Here is a 15908-nt window from a genome sequence, read left to right on the forward strand (position 1 = left end):
AATATTTGCTCAAGCGTTACTCACGAAAACATCGAGACTCTTTGTGCTGCCGAACTCTCCGCAAGTTTTTTCATATTCACTTTCGTGCAGCTGGAAGAAGTGCATTACTCTGCGAAATATCGAAGTCTTAATCGAAAAATATTTTGCCGAGATTGTCGGAAAGTTCATTTGATGATAAAACGGCTTATATGTTTTGAAAAGATTTAAAAAGAGTTAGGTTCAATAGAAATCAAGTAAAGTCAACAAACTACATTCAAATTTAATTTTCTGTTTCATTATGTTGAATTTATTAATACATAATTACGGTAAGATTATATATGTATTAAAATTAAAATAGATTAGGTTTTATTTAGGAATTAATCTGAAATATTTTGCTGGATTTATTGATACATGATTATTGATACATGATTTGGTTTGTTTATAATATAGTATAGAATTCAAATATACCTTTTTGTGTAAATTGTATTTAATTATTAACAAATATATAGTTACATACAGGGTGAAGTCCTGTTATGAGATACCTTTTTTTTTAAAGGCTTGCAATTTATTTAATTTGTAACCATAATTTGTAACCTTGTCAAATTTATGGGAAATATATTTAACAATAACTAAATAGATGTAAAGGGCCTCGAGCAAAATGCTAGATAGTATTTGCTAATATTTAATAATATTTGCTATTTGAATATTTCAACGGGCGTTTCGACCAATTATCAGATCACTTTCAAGGTTGAACAATTTCAATGTTGAACATGTATATGTTCCGAAATTGATTCTAATAAAATATAAAAAATTACAAAAAGAAGCAGTAATAGACGCATTATTCTCACCCGCATGAAATATATTTAAATTTTATCGCCAAAAGTTAGCAGTCAATAATAGCTATATTTTGTTTATGTGAAATTTTTTACCAAAAGTGCCGATTTTGATCATTTAAAAAAAAGTTCCTAATATGAGATACAAAAGTTTCCTTATATGAGGTGGTATCTCATAACAGGAAATTAAGGAAAAAATAAAGATAAACTTTTTAAACACGCTTTTATTATATTACATAAAAGTAGGAACAAAAAATTTAAATGTTATATATGATAATTATATAATTATATAATTTTTCGATGTATGTTAGGTCAGTGTATGTGTGGATGTGTGTGAGAAATCTCAACAATAATAGTCATTTTAACATATCGTTCGATGGTATGCTTTGGGATATTGAATTGTTTAGATGCTCTCATATTAGCTAGAAATACTCCGAGTATTTCATATTATGACACCTTGCGGTTTCACGATCGCCAAATCTAATCTCTTTACAGTTAAACAAATCATTATATCATATATTTTTTTTTCTATCAATGATTCTATTACGATCTTACTTTATTACTGCATGCAGGCTTTATTACCTAATATTTATTTTTATATAAAACAAGATTTAAGACTAACTTCACTAAAATTTAATAACATCCAATTTCACAAATCTACACGCATAATCTAATAATGAATTTTCTACTAAATAGGTTTTACACTAAAAGTAAAAAGTTCATGATAGAACCAAACACATGCGCTTATTACTTTAGCAGAAACCTCGTTATCTCATATTAAGACTAAGGTAGCCTATTCCATAATAGGCGACCTTATCCTAAGGCTATTAAACCCACTGATCAAAATCTATTTTTATTATTAATTCAAATGTGAATAAACATCTATGTATATCTTTAGATTATTAAATAATTCTTAATTATTTTTTAAGAAAATAATCGTATTTTCAATATGTAAAAATAATATTTAAATAATATATATTAAGTTTAAATAATATTATTTAGTAGCTAATACTTAATAATTATTTATGACAACGAAAACTTATGATATAGAATTAATGGAATGATATAACAAAAGAGAAACTTCGTACATTTGAAAAACCGAGAGTCAGAATTTATTTAAGGAATTCAAAGGCCTATAAATATTGTTAATAATATTGTCTGCATGTTAAATTCAGATACACAAATTAATATTTAATCTCTAATACAACATAATACTGAATAAAACATTAGGTTTATCAATTAGATAAAAATAAATAATTAAGGATTCGCTATAAGAGATAATACGATGATTTCCCATAGAGAGCAATAAAAGAGAGATCGTCGCGCGATTAAGAGACTCGATATCATCTAAACGAGTCTAATACAAACTTACGAACAAATAGCTCTAATAGTATCGTTTCCACAGCTGTGTGTAAACGCATGGGGGCACGGGTAAATGTGTGAAAAAGAATAGAAAGAGAATGGAAGGCTAATAGAAGAGAGGTATCCAGCCATAAGAGCCGCCTACATGCTCCAGCGAAATTACCTTTCGATCTATTTGCTTTCAGAAAGCATCAGGTTACGTCAGTCGCGCTTGCTAGTTAGATACTCGTTATTCGCGAGCATTTTCAGGTTGCGTTTACGATCAATAGATAGTTTATGATATGATACATTGACTGCAAGAATCGTTAAAACGTTAAAAAAATATAAAGAAAAAAATTTCAGGTTAAAATCTTTTATTTTAATTTGATGCGATTGACAATTTTTACCACAATGTTTTTAATGTTTGAGTATAATGGGCCGTTGCAAAAATCGTTAAGTGCATTGTTCTTTATGAATAATCGAAGAATAGTGGAAAAATGGAAGCGACGTACGCGTGTGCACTTAGGCACAAATTGCTCTACGCAGCATTTCAGTAATAATTCAATATATTAGGCAGACAAGGCGGTATCTGCAGTTCCTTATTTCACTCACGGCGAAAATAGGTTTGCACAATTCAATTTACCTCCGTTTTGGTCTAGCAAAATTCGTACCTTTCAGCCCAGCGAACTCATTCATCATAATACACGGAAAAGCAGTAACTACATTCTCGTGTAAGCTAGCGCTTTTCAGCTTAGTGAACTCATTTGTGAGACTACGCAAACGAGTAACTCCATTTTTAACTCAAGAACCGGATGTACCCTAGATCCCGGTGAGAAAAAGAAGTATAAAGGATAGACATTCGCGTACGTATTCTCGCTCGAGGGATGAATATATATATTAGAGAGATGAGATAAGACGCGATTCGCAAGAGTAAGTGTTTCGCACGTGCCGTTTTTACTCTCTCCCTTTCAGGATGGATAATTTATCGACCCTGCTCTCGCATAACCCGTCGTGGATGTCACTTTACTGTACGCTCGACTACGTTCCATATCTGTCCCACTTACAACTTCGCAGGATGGATATCCTCGGTAGGTCTTTCATGGAACTCATTGGACGAATAACTTTCGTGTTGCGTTCTGGAAGTCGTCTACCTCTCGGCTTGATTCCCGTCAATTACCGACGTATATCTTTCGTCGTTTTACGTTTGCATTGTCGATAAAGGAGCTCAATTTACAAGAAGGCTGCAAGAGATTTTTGAATGAAATTGATATTTTATTATTATGATTTCTCGACAATATGCGAATATTTGTCCTTTATACTTATTTCTTATGATTCTTCCACGAGATTTAACTGCTTGTAAATCTCATAATTCTGAAATATATAAATTTCTTATTTTGTTAAAAAAAATCATGTGATGGTTATAATTACACTCTTACATGAATGTTAAATATTTGTATAATATTTTGTGCTGACTTTCTCTTTATTATTGAATAAATATAATAACAAAATAAGACTTTGAAAATTATAAAGTAAAAGTAGAAAGAAAGCCTGTATAAGCCAACACAGTTAATAGTATGTGAGTTATTTTGTATATTCAATTATCTAATCAATATTCAATTATTCATCTAATAATTATGTACAAGAGTATAAATATAAACAAATTGCATGTTTTGACTCTGGTTTTAATCTTCAATACTTTATATCTTCAATACATGTTGATAATGTGAAATAATAATTAAGATTGAATCTTCTATTCATTATCGATATCAGTCAAGTGTTTAAAATATATTAAAGCTGTCATGTTAGAATTTCTATTATCGCCTGTAATATATACAATAAATAATACAAGGGAAAAATATCAATTATAAATATCGGACAAAGATCAATCATGTTTTTCTGCCTAACTAAATATCAGTCCTTCTGTTTAAATAGAAGCATTTATGATACACAATCATTCTCTCTCTCTCTCTCTCTCTCTCTCTCTCTCTCTCTCTCTCTCTCTCTCATTTGCTGCTTTTTCTGAATATCCTTCGGATCATTCGGACCGATACGCGCAAGTTGTATTAATCATTGGATGTCAAATCGAGTGCCACTCGATCGTGCCTATGATCGAAACGTACCTATTTGAATCTAGAAGCATTCTGTCAACATACTATAATCTGCATACTCAAGAGTACACATATATAGTGCCACTCATAAATTCACGAATATGCCGGTTTTGTATTAATGACTCTCACTTAATATAGTACACTTCTTTTAGAACGCAAAAATATATAATGGGATATTAAAATTTTATTAAACTGATAGATTTATCACAAAATGATCTTAGGTGTGAGCACATCTTAATTTACATTTAATTTTCAACAAATTTTGTTCCAATTGTTTCCAATTAAACTTTAATTCGAAGAATAACGAGACATGTGTTTAAATGTAAAAGTTAAAGAAATCAAAGACGCAGGTAATTTATAGGTGATTAAACTTTTACTTTAAAAAAAATAATTTTTTACAGTTATAAAATAATTTGCGACAGTTTATTTGAATGGTGTAGGAGACCACTGCTTTCATATTTATAACTTAGCATAAAATGTGTTTGTTTGCACCTTTCATTAAAAGCCTTTCCTTCAGTCGTATTTATAAGGCACAAGGTACACTATTCATAATCAGATCGGAGCGAAGTTTGTACACGAGAGAGCCATAGAGGTCGCATGTCCAGGCAAGGAGTTTGTATTGTAACGATCTTACAAGTCCGGAGACTGAATTCGACACAATTCACCCATTACGGCACCAATCCGTCTCTCGACCAGTCAATGCGGTCTTGTACTTATTTATAAGAGAGAATTTCACTTGCAGCGAACAAAAAAAATTTTAAAATATATGCAAATCGCTTACTCTATTTATTGATGAAAACTATTTTTAAAAATATTTATTAAAAAATAATTATAAAAAATACTTAGAAGAAATTATTGTAAGAACTCTCTAAGTTTCTTAAAATGAAATCTCACTCTAAGATAGTGAAAATATGGCCACTTTTGGAGAACAGTGAAAATTTCACTTCTTGAAAAAAAGTGATAATTTTCATTCTTTTTGAGTGAAATTATACTCCAAAAAAAGAAGTGAGATTTTTTCAAGAAGATTTTCACTGTTGCCAAAAATGGCCGTATTTTTATCCTCTCAAAGTGAGATTCCACTCCACAAAGAAATTTAGAAAGAATGTAAAACATGTAAAACAAAATTTGAAATAAAAATTGTTTGTACGGCGGTTTTTGGAAAATTATTTAAGGTCTTGACTTTTAATTTTTGCTCAAATTATAATTATAAAGTATCGTTCTTCAAGAAAGTCTCTCTCTCTCTCTATCGAGCGCGCGCGCGTATCTGTGTGTGTGTGTGTGTGTGTGTGCGCGCGCGCGTGTGCGTGCGTGTGTGTGTGTGTGTGTGTGTGTGTGTGTGATTATTACAGACCTCGGCGTCTAGATATACGTGACGTGATTATGACTTATTCTTGAGCAAAGTTAGAGTTATCTGCTTTTTCTCCGGCAGGTATTTCAGTTGCAACCGAGATAAAATAGACCCTATATAGCTATACGATCCTTGAGATTAATATAGGAAGAAGTAGAGATGGTGTCTTTTTCTTCGTGCGGGATATCCTAAATAAAAGATTAATTTGTCCATATTCACAAACGTGCGGATGGCAATGTACCTTCCCGAAGCGACAACGCAAACATCCACGACGCGACGACATATGTACATACCATCGGTCACACGTGCGCCATACAAATACAAGGTGAGGAGTGTCAGAGATAGCTACGTAGACGGCAGTCATCTTCGTCGTTATTGTCGTCGTCGTCGTCGTCGTCGTCGTCGTTGTCGTCGTCGTTGTCGTCGTCGTTGACGTCACTGGATGAAATGGCGCTTACATGACGTCACAGGGGATGCCCGCTTCTCTCCGCAACATTCCCCTTGACGCCGCTCTTCGTTCCGCAACGTTCTGACGCCACCCTCCCCCGCATGTCGGGGGATGCTCGGGTCTCGTTGATGAGGGGTGGGAGCGGCGTTGACGCCGGCTGGGCGCCGCGACGGTCGTCATGGAGTTCGTAGCTACATTTTTGGTTGTTGCCGTCGTACAGGAGCCGGCGACAGGAGCCGGTTCTCGCGTAATCGTCAGAGTTACGACGCTCCCCTAAAAACATGTGTATGGTAATTGATTCGATTGAATGAGAAGAGTGACGGTTTGTGGCGATGGACTACTCGGTCGGAATAAATTAGATCTTCCTCGATCGACTGTTATTCCGCTGCTCCGAATCCGGATGCAATCATTGACGATAATCACACGATACCCTTCGTCAGCGATGGTTGTAATCGCGGTGTTTTGCCAGAATCGATTGAGCAATCTGATTCTGTCATCTGAGTGTTTCGCGCGTTATCGAATACCGCTATTAGCGGTTGCACGATGGCATCCGATAATTCAAGATGGCTTGCGCGCGGTTATGAATAGACGGCGCGAGATGAGAACGGTTATTTGGAAGTTACGATGGATTTAGAAATCTCTGTGCAAACTGAGGATGCAATTTCTCTTAATAATGAAATAACGGAGAGTCTGTACGGCCATAAATAAATTGATATTAATTGAATAACGATTTATTCGATGCAATAATTTCAATGCTTGGATACAATACAAGCTTCACAAGAATAGTGAATTAAATGAAATGATTGAATTGAATAGCAAATCTTCTTTCAAAGTTGAATGTATTGTGCAGAAAAATCGTGATATTTTATTAGAACTCACGAATCAATTAATGACGTATTACACATATTTTTTAATAAAATAAAAAAGTTTTGACAAAAATACAAAATTTTCTATGTATTTGAAAGTTGAATGAGATGAGAAATTGATGTTTTTAAAAAATAATTAAGATAAAATAAGAAAATTTTAACTTAAACTATAAAATTGTATTATCAAAAATGAATATTGATTCTATTGAATTGTTTCATATACTGAGTAAAACACTAGTTGTGGATCACTCATTAAAAAAAAAATTTATATTTATTAAAAATTCATATTATTTTGATCTAGAAAATAATATCAAACAATTAATAAAATATTTAATAGTTATGGTTGATCATAAAGATTACATTATAGATGATTTTATTTCATTATTACCGTTTTATATGTTTAAATTTGAATTAAATAAAGTAATGACAATTATCTACAATTAGATCCTATGTATTAATTGATTGATTTACCAAATGCTTTATCTTTTTTAATAGCGTTATTACATCCCATAAGAATAATAAAAATGACTTGCGCATGCATATCGTAATATATATAACGAAATTATAATTGATAATCCATCTAGTATATAGATGATCATGAATAGATGATCTATATTCTAAGGTCTAATTATGAATCATGATGCAATTTTAATACAATTTATTAAAAATTAGTGACAATTAAAAATCAATTAAAATTACAATAAAAATTAATGGAAATTAAACTTTAGCAATAAAAAAGAGTTAAATTAAGAATAGTAACACTTTTTGCATATAGACATACATACTTTATTTTATATTCTATTTTGATATTTAAAATAAATCCTTTTTGGTTGGCAAAATTTGACAAGTTTTTAAACATTTTCATAATAAATTTACGCAATAAAAATATTCTTATAACATAGTAATTAAACAAACACCCGCAGATATTTAATCTCGACCGAGCATAAGTTGATTTTTTTCCATGTAATCTAATGATATTTACTACCTACTACCTATTATAAAAGTCATAAGGCAATTCTTATGATATTACTTTGACTGAATTTTTAAAAATACATACGTTAGTTAACCTCGCACATTTAATTAATTAACGATATCAATAAAATGTGTCGTGCTGTTCCTAATATATTAAAATCAATTGACACTTGAAAGAGATAAAGCAAATGCTAAAAAATCTTGTGATATGTATTTAATGATGGAAAGTACTATAATTATTTAAATATAAAAAGTGATCCAGAACTAGTGCTTGAACCATATTTAGTGCTTTTACCCTATAAATATTTGTTTTATGATATAAATTTTCAATTCCAATCAGTTTTATATATAATATTAATTTTGCATTGAAATTAACCATCTTAAATATAATTTAATATCGTTCATAATGAGGGAAGATGTTTACTCTCCTATATGTGGAATAAGTCGAAGGGTAAGCACGTGCGCTTCAAGAGATTAAGTCGATCGTTGTAGATTATGTCACGTTAAAACGAGAACAGATAGGGAGTTGATATTTTCCATGTATTAATATTCCATGGATTGAATCACTTTTTAGCCAAGTGCATATATATATATATACATATACCTACATGCACACAAGAGTGATCGAGTGATTTCCTCGCTAAATGCGCTCCAGTGAAGCCTGAGACAATTGAAAAACACAGGCAATAGGAACAGAGAATAAAACAGATTTCAACCTATCAGAAACGGTTTATTTTGGTATACACAGTTTCTGATAGGTTGAAATCTGTTGTTCCCTATTCCTATTATCTGTCTTTTCAATTGTGTCTCAGACTTAAATCTGTGCATGTCAGCCTCGCGCATGGACCGATAACACTCGAAAAAGTTTCATCTTTCGCGAAAAGAGAGAATAATGGCATAGCCTTACGCGATAAACGACAGCGTCGCGTTACTGCCTGCTCGTCGATCCGGAATCGAAGGTCAATTATTTTTAATGTTCCTTCGCCTCTCTTTCGTCGGCTGACCACCTATACATAAATATTGTACACCTGATTCAAAGTTTGACATTTTCAATCTGCCATACTTTCATACAGTCGATATCAGATTCTTGGATAAAGTCGATTTAGTTAAATTTATCGTGTAATTTTTTTAATTGCGAACGTTTTAATAAGTAGGAGTTATATATACATAATGAATAACTGAACGACAATAAGATTGTATCAATGATTTAGGAAATAGATATCGCAACTTATCTCATTAATTTATCGCGCGCGCAAATGTAAGTTTATATTTAACTTTCAGTACCCACAAAGGATTAGCGTAACCCCTCCGATTTTCATAGTTCAGGCGTTTTTTTCTGATCTCTTTTCACTTATTGCAAAATATCTTTTGTGCTACGACATTTTAGACTTTCTAATTAAAAAAAATTTTTAGTCTTAAACGATAGATTAAAAAAAAATTAATTAAAATCGATGCATTACAATCTGAGATACAAGCAAAAGAAAACGCTGGATTACAAATACTCGGATGTGGGTAGATAAGAACTTTTTTAAGATGTGGATACTGAGAGTTAATATTTAAATTAAAGCCCTCTTCAGCTATGTATAAAAAAATTATTGATATAAGTCATAATATTTAAAGCTCATATAAAAAAGTTATTAAATACTTTTTTGTCTACAATGTAATTAAATTGCAACCCAAAGAATATCATATTTCTCATTCGATTTACTATTATATTAGTTTGACGTTTAGTTCATTTTGTCTTTTATGTATAAATTCATATTATCGTACCGACGTTCGCTAAAGATATTCGCCTCTCATTAGAAATGTACATAATTAATGAAGCGGATTACCGACGAATAATATAACAAATCGATAAGCTCTTACTCTGCGCAATCCCCGACGAACTAGGGTCAAGATAGAATTAGTATTCTTCCATAAATCCTCTCTCGAAACTCTTTGAGAATAATTTATCTTGCTCCAGGTATATTCCAGGGGAATAAATACCCTTTCTTTCATGCTTAAGATATACAACTGGCTACGTTTGTAGCTCATGCTCGTTACGTCAATTAGAAACAATCAGGATTTTCCTCTTTTTGCGAACTTTATTGTACCAAGCAGTCTTTGTTCGGTTAAAATAGTTTTTATTCAATTTGCCCTTCTGATTTCTTACAGCAGTATTCTTTTTTCAGACACACGATGTTTAACTCTTAGAACTCTGGCACCGCTCGAACTCATCATTTTCAAATAAGCCTCTTTTATGTGGCTACAAATCTTGTTTTTTTTCTCTTTCACGGGTTGTGGGTAAAAATAATTGGAAGTTAAGCCTCCTATCATTTCTTCTATTCTGGATGTTATTTTGAAATAGTCTGAAACAATTTCTTCGGAGTATGTTTAATGTCTGTTTTGTTAAATGATACCATTTTCATCGATCTATTTTTAAAAATTGCAGTAATGTATTTTTAATATTTTTCTATTTTTAGAGAAGTGGGAAAATTTTTCAAAATTCTTATAATAAACGCGTCATTAATTATTATTAAATAAAATAATAATTTTAATTCCATAAAGATCACGAGACTTTCTAAACTTGTACTTATTGTTAGTTGAACTGGGTAACGTTTTTGTATAAGTGACTTTTATATCTACATTCTCTACACACACACACACACACACACATACACATATTGTGGCTTCTCTTCAGTCCCGAAATATTCACAACTGAATATTTATGAAGTAATGGACAGATGAACGGGGGAAAAAATTCCATCGAGCTTCCGCTCGGTACGTATTAATTACTATCGACGAAAAACAGGGGCGTCCGGTAACACGAACATTTGGCACGACTCGCGTTCCACTGTTACTTGCTAACCAGCAAAAAACTGCACTCCAGCAGCGACGCGCTGCAACAATGTTGTTGCATAAATCGCGATTAACCTTCGCGAGAATCCTCGCCCGCATGCGGCAATCCGCATCTTGCAAGTAGGACCACTCCTGTGTCTGTTTTACGATCATGACGGTCGCGAACATCGTCCGACGATATTGTATCGAAATCTAATATTTGCAATGCTATGGTAATATCAAATTTTGACGACAGACTTGAATTTCAATTATATCGTGTGTCTATAAAAAATGTATTTTGCGAATTAATATATGAAATTAATATATGTAGGAAAGAAATAGATTTAAACTTTATTTTGATGTTAAAGGTTCGCTACAGAAGCTATTGAAAAAAAAAAGATTATAAGTAAAACAATGATATTTATTTATTATATAAATTTTGTATGATTAGAAATTGGGCAAAAGTTGTTGGAGGATAATAATATCTATCATAATCTTTTGAACGAAACAGGGAATAGTGTATATTTTGCTGGTTTATTAATGATTAACTTAAAACCCGACTAATCGCTCAAGAATTATACCTGTTGCTGATGTAACAATCTGTATGATCACAAATGAATTCTTCCATTACGTATATTGCTCTACTTCATGGAGTGCGTCCTTGTAAAACGGACACACGAACAAGTCGGCAATTCATTTTCGAGAGTAGTATTGATCCCGCCGTTACAGAACAAACTGGATCAATTATTTCTGTCCCGTTTTCAATAATTCAACGACGTTAGGCTGAAACACAGGCAAGCACACAAGCAACAATTGCGGCATGTTATGTCCAGTTTTTAAATATTTTATGTTTACTTCATCGTATTCAATTTAATCCTAAATGGTCCTAAATGTAAAAAAGAGGTGTACATGTAATTTTTATAAATTATATCTAATAAACTAATAGCTTTCCGAGACTTAAAATACACTGAATAAATTTGTAATTAACACAGTTGGCACTGAAATCCATCGTATTTGGAGATAGTACTTTTTCAATCATTTCGATGTATTAATTCAATTCAATCAATATTTTTGATTGAGAATATAAAGTTGATCAGATGTTAAGCAACAAGTGATAAATCACAAAAACCTGATATAACGATATATTTTTACTTTCTTGGATATTTCATTCACTATTTCTGAAACGAAGCCTCTTATTTTTTTACAATCCCCCTGCGACTAACAGTACAATTACTTTTTGTAAGTACTTATTCCGCTGGCGCCATTTTGTCGGTCGCCGGTCGAAGACAGTCGAAGAAAAGAAGAATCGTAAAGCCAAAAAAAGACCTAATGGAAGTAGCTGATAAAATTGACAGACACTACTCTCCGCGCTCGCTGTCTGTATAATTCGATTCCCTTGATACACGAAATCGGACGATCTTGGGGCGGGCAAAACTTTCTTTCGAGTCGTTTTCCATTCGGCTAAATGGAGTGTCGTGGTTACAAATGATAAAACTTTATCTATTATATCTTATGCATAGACTGTTTCTGAATCAAAAAAGCTTTCTACCCATACACTCTCTTGAAGTAAATATTTTCCTAATCAAATCTTTATTTTAATAACTTATAATTAAAATTCTGATATTTATTTAGAATTAAGATGGAAAAAATTAAATGTAAGAAAAAACACTTATTACATGAGTTATTATAATATTTATTATGATATTGAAGTATTATTTGATTTTTATTCAAATTATTTTTATATGTAATACTAAATAAATTTTTTACGAAAAATTTGATATTTTAGAACTGTATCTTCCATTCTTTTTCAGAAAAAGAATGGAACAAATATCGACATTTTTTAAATGATCTCGAGCATTCTTCAAAGGTTTTTGTGGAACATCCCAAATTCAGCGATCGATTGAGTAGACTCCTCCTTACATTGTGCAAATTCAGCATTAAGATTTTTTTAGAATAAGAGTGAATCTGTGAAGTTAATTGAATCAGTCATTATATAATTGATTAGAAAATGATCTCGACTTGAGTTAATTTCGCGTTTCTTGCCAACTAAAGTTCAATTATTATTATTACATTTTTAATTTTTTTTTATTTTTAAACCCTGTAAAATATGTCTGAAAAAATTTAAAGATCTGAAGTTTTTCTAACAGGACGTTATATATTTCAAATAAAGATAATATAAACACTTCATATGGAATAACAAATTTATTTGTAAAAATTTTATTGCGCACCTCCGTTCCCGCTGATTCTCATTAGCCCAGATTTAGTTTTTTGTTATTTTAAGGACATTATATATTTTTAAAAAATGAAAAATAAAAATCTGTTTTTTATATCGTATATCTATTTTTTTTTATTAAATTAGGCTTAATTAACAAACTGAAAAAAACAATTTCTCTCGACAAAACTAAAAAATATACATTAACTAAGCTCTAATTATAACTAAAAGTGTTTTTTTAAAAGATGTCTTATTTTAAATAAAATGTTAATCGAAACCAAGTTTAAATGTTAATCAGATCTATTTTAAAGTGAACTACTCATATCATAATTAGGGTCACATGTATCGTTTCTATAAGAAACGTTATCACAAATAGATAATATAGATCAATATCCTCTATCCAGATTGAATGTGATTTTACAAACGCGATAATTTCGACGTTATTGTGTGTATTGATGCATTTGACGCATTATACGAGAGCGAGGATGAAACGATAGGAAATTCTTGCTATGAATTATTGCATTACCATGTGCCTTGATTGTCACTCACTCACCCACTCTCTATCTCTCTCTTTCTCTCTCTGTCGCACGAGAAGAGTCATCGGGATGCATACGGGGCATCTGTCGCAAAAGTCTCGGCTAATGTACTTAATTGAAGCTGAAGCCGCATACATTATATACCTTCGTCCACCATTATTAACGAGCGTTTCATGAAATCCCACTGAGTCATCGTCCGCTATCAGGTGCACTCGTCTAAATAATTGTACACTTTGTGGATTTTTAGTGATTCGTGAATACGCTGTGCATTTTATAAAGAAAACTTTAAATGTTTTGTTAAAATACATTAAAGTTTCATTAAATTAAGAAAATATTTTAATTATTTTTAACGTTTATGAGTAGTATAAAGATATATGCTAAATTTATAGTTATATTTTTATATTACATATTAGTGTTAAATTTGACCTAATTTAAGATTTGTTTAATATAGATTAACGATTAGATGAAATTTAGCTATAAATAGGCGAGAGCGATTTTTATAATTTATATTAAAGAGATGATAAAGCGTTGTGTTATTTCTTTTAAGAATTTTCTAGTCAAAGTATTGATTTAATTATTTAATTATTAAAAGCATTGTTATGTCACATACTATTTACTGATAATCTTTTACTTATTCTGCTAACTCTTATACCAAGTTAAACACCTTGTAATTGTTATACTTTAGTAAGCTTGTCAGATTATTAAATATTTTAAAACTATAATAATTAACGGAAATCATACAAATGTAGATAAGTTTGATTTGTTTCAAATTTAACAATTTATTTATAATTTAGCTAGTTTACTCTGATAAATTTCAGATCGCATTTTCATTTAAGACTAAAGCATCGTTAAATGATGTTCAGCTGAGGTAGAATTGATCTGCAGGTGACTGTTTCGTTTGTAGAAATCATGGTACGGTTTATGGTATCGTTATTTGACGTAAGTCATGCAAATAATCCTGATCGAGAGATTGCTCCGATGTGCAACCAGCCACTGATCTCTTTTACCCCTCTATCGTTTCCAGGTTGGCAGCAGCGCAAGAGGCGGCACAAAGGGATCCTGGATACGCGAGTCAGTATTACGGGAGAAGGTCGAGGTTGGCCGGATTGAGGAGTGGTCTCGGTGACTGGACTAGCTTCGGAGGGGAGGTAAGATGACAATTATCAATTATTGCCTTTGTCTCTGTTATCCTTAATATAAAATACCGTTATCGTTCGTTTACATTCTGCAGTTCATGATAGCTTTATAATCACCGGAAAATCAATCATTTGTGTCTTTGCAATTGTATAGTTTTTCTTCTGAGCAATCTCTTCACCACTTATTGCTTGAAAGTTTCTCAGAGAATAATTTATTTTGAGTTTTGATCGAGTTTAAGATTTGATGCGAACTCGAAAAATATTTCAAAATTTCGAAAATACTATGACGCACAAATGTAAATCATTAGAAACGTATCTAAAACAATAAGTAGGGGAAAGTGGGCATGAAAGAGATATATTTTGAAAGAGCCATTTCGTATTTCGACTAATTGAATATCGCCAAAAATTTAAAAATATTTTCATTTGATAGCAGTACTAAAACTACGTCGTCCATAAACATTTGATAGTCATCGTCAAAACGGTGTTGCCGTAATGAGAAATGCCAAATTATTGTTACACATTTTTTGAGTTCCAAGTTTTCCAAAGTTGAGTCCAAAATTTCCAAGTTTTTTTCATTTATTTGCGATTAGCTTTTAGAAAAAGTATTTTTTATTGAATACTATATACATTAACGGAATTAAAAATGTAATTATAAATTCTTTGTTTATTTTATCAAATATTCTGTGATTAGATTTTTTACACATAATATTATGAAAGAGCCGGTATGAAAAAGTCAATTCTATTATTGCTTTGCCTGACTCCTTCATTGTATACTCAGAGATTGTACTTTTCAGTACAATTGACTTTCTATTTTTTTAGTACAATTCAAGCATTTTTAGTAAGCTTTGTGAAATATATCGTATTGCGATAGATTGATATCAATGCAAATTATACTTTGATTGAACTCATACTTCATGTGACTAAAGAAAATTTTCATTTCTTTTGTAATAAATGTTTTTAATTAGAAATATTATTAGGTGTTGGAATTAATTCGTAGCGTTTTACAAGTGATGGGAAGTACTTTCATTAATGTATTTTTTAATGCTCATGTGAAATAAATAACATTCTTTCATTAAAAAACGCTACAAATTAATTCCAACACCTAATATATTTTCTATTTTTCACACATTTATTAATTTTCTAAAAAAATAATATTTGTTAAAGAACGACATTTTGATTTTTTATTTATATTAAAGATTATATAGTTTTTTATTTATATTAAAGCTTAATTTAATACTTGGCTCTTACAAAACAAGTAATGGTTTTCAAAAATCATGTTGTTTTAAAAGAACTGAATTTCTTGTTTATGAAA

General features: G+C 31.2%; 1 protein-coding gene across 5 annotated transcripts in view; it reads left to right on the forward strand.

Moving 5' to 3' along the window:
• The window catches only part of LOC105147325 (voltage-dependent calcium channel type A subunit alpha-1-like), a 191237-nt gene that overhangs the window by 115599 nt on the left and 59730 nt on the right, over positions 1-15908 (forward strand). For all 5 annotated transcript variants that reach the window (XM_087409722.1, XM_087409723.1, XM_087409719.1 and 2 more), the window contains exon 3: positions 14485-14608. In XM_087409722.1, coding sequence (XP_087265848.1) covers positions 14485-14608 — 124 coding nt within the window. The remainder of the gene's footprint in view (positions 1-14484; positions 14609-15908) is intronic.

The sequence above is a fragment of the Acromyrmex echinatior genome, chromosome 9 (assembly GCF_024713525.1).
Source record: "Acromyrmex echinatior isolate Ae372 chromosome 9, ASM2471352v2, whole genome shotgun sequence".
Taxonomy (NCBI): domain Eukaryota; kingdom Metazoa; phylum Arthropoda; class Insecta; order Hymenoptera; family Formicidae; genus Acromyrmex; species Acromyrmex echinatior.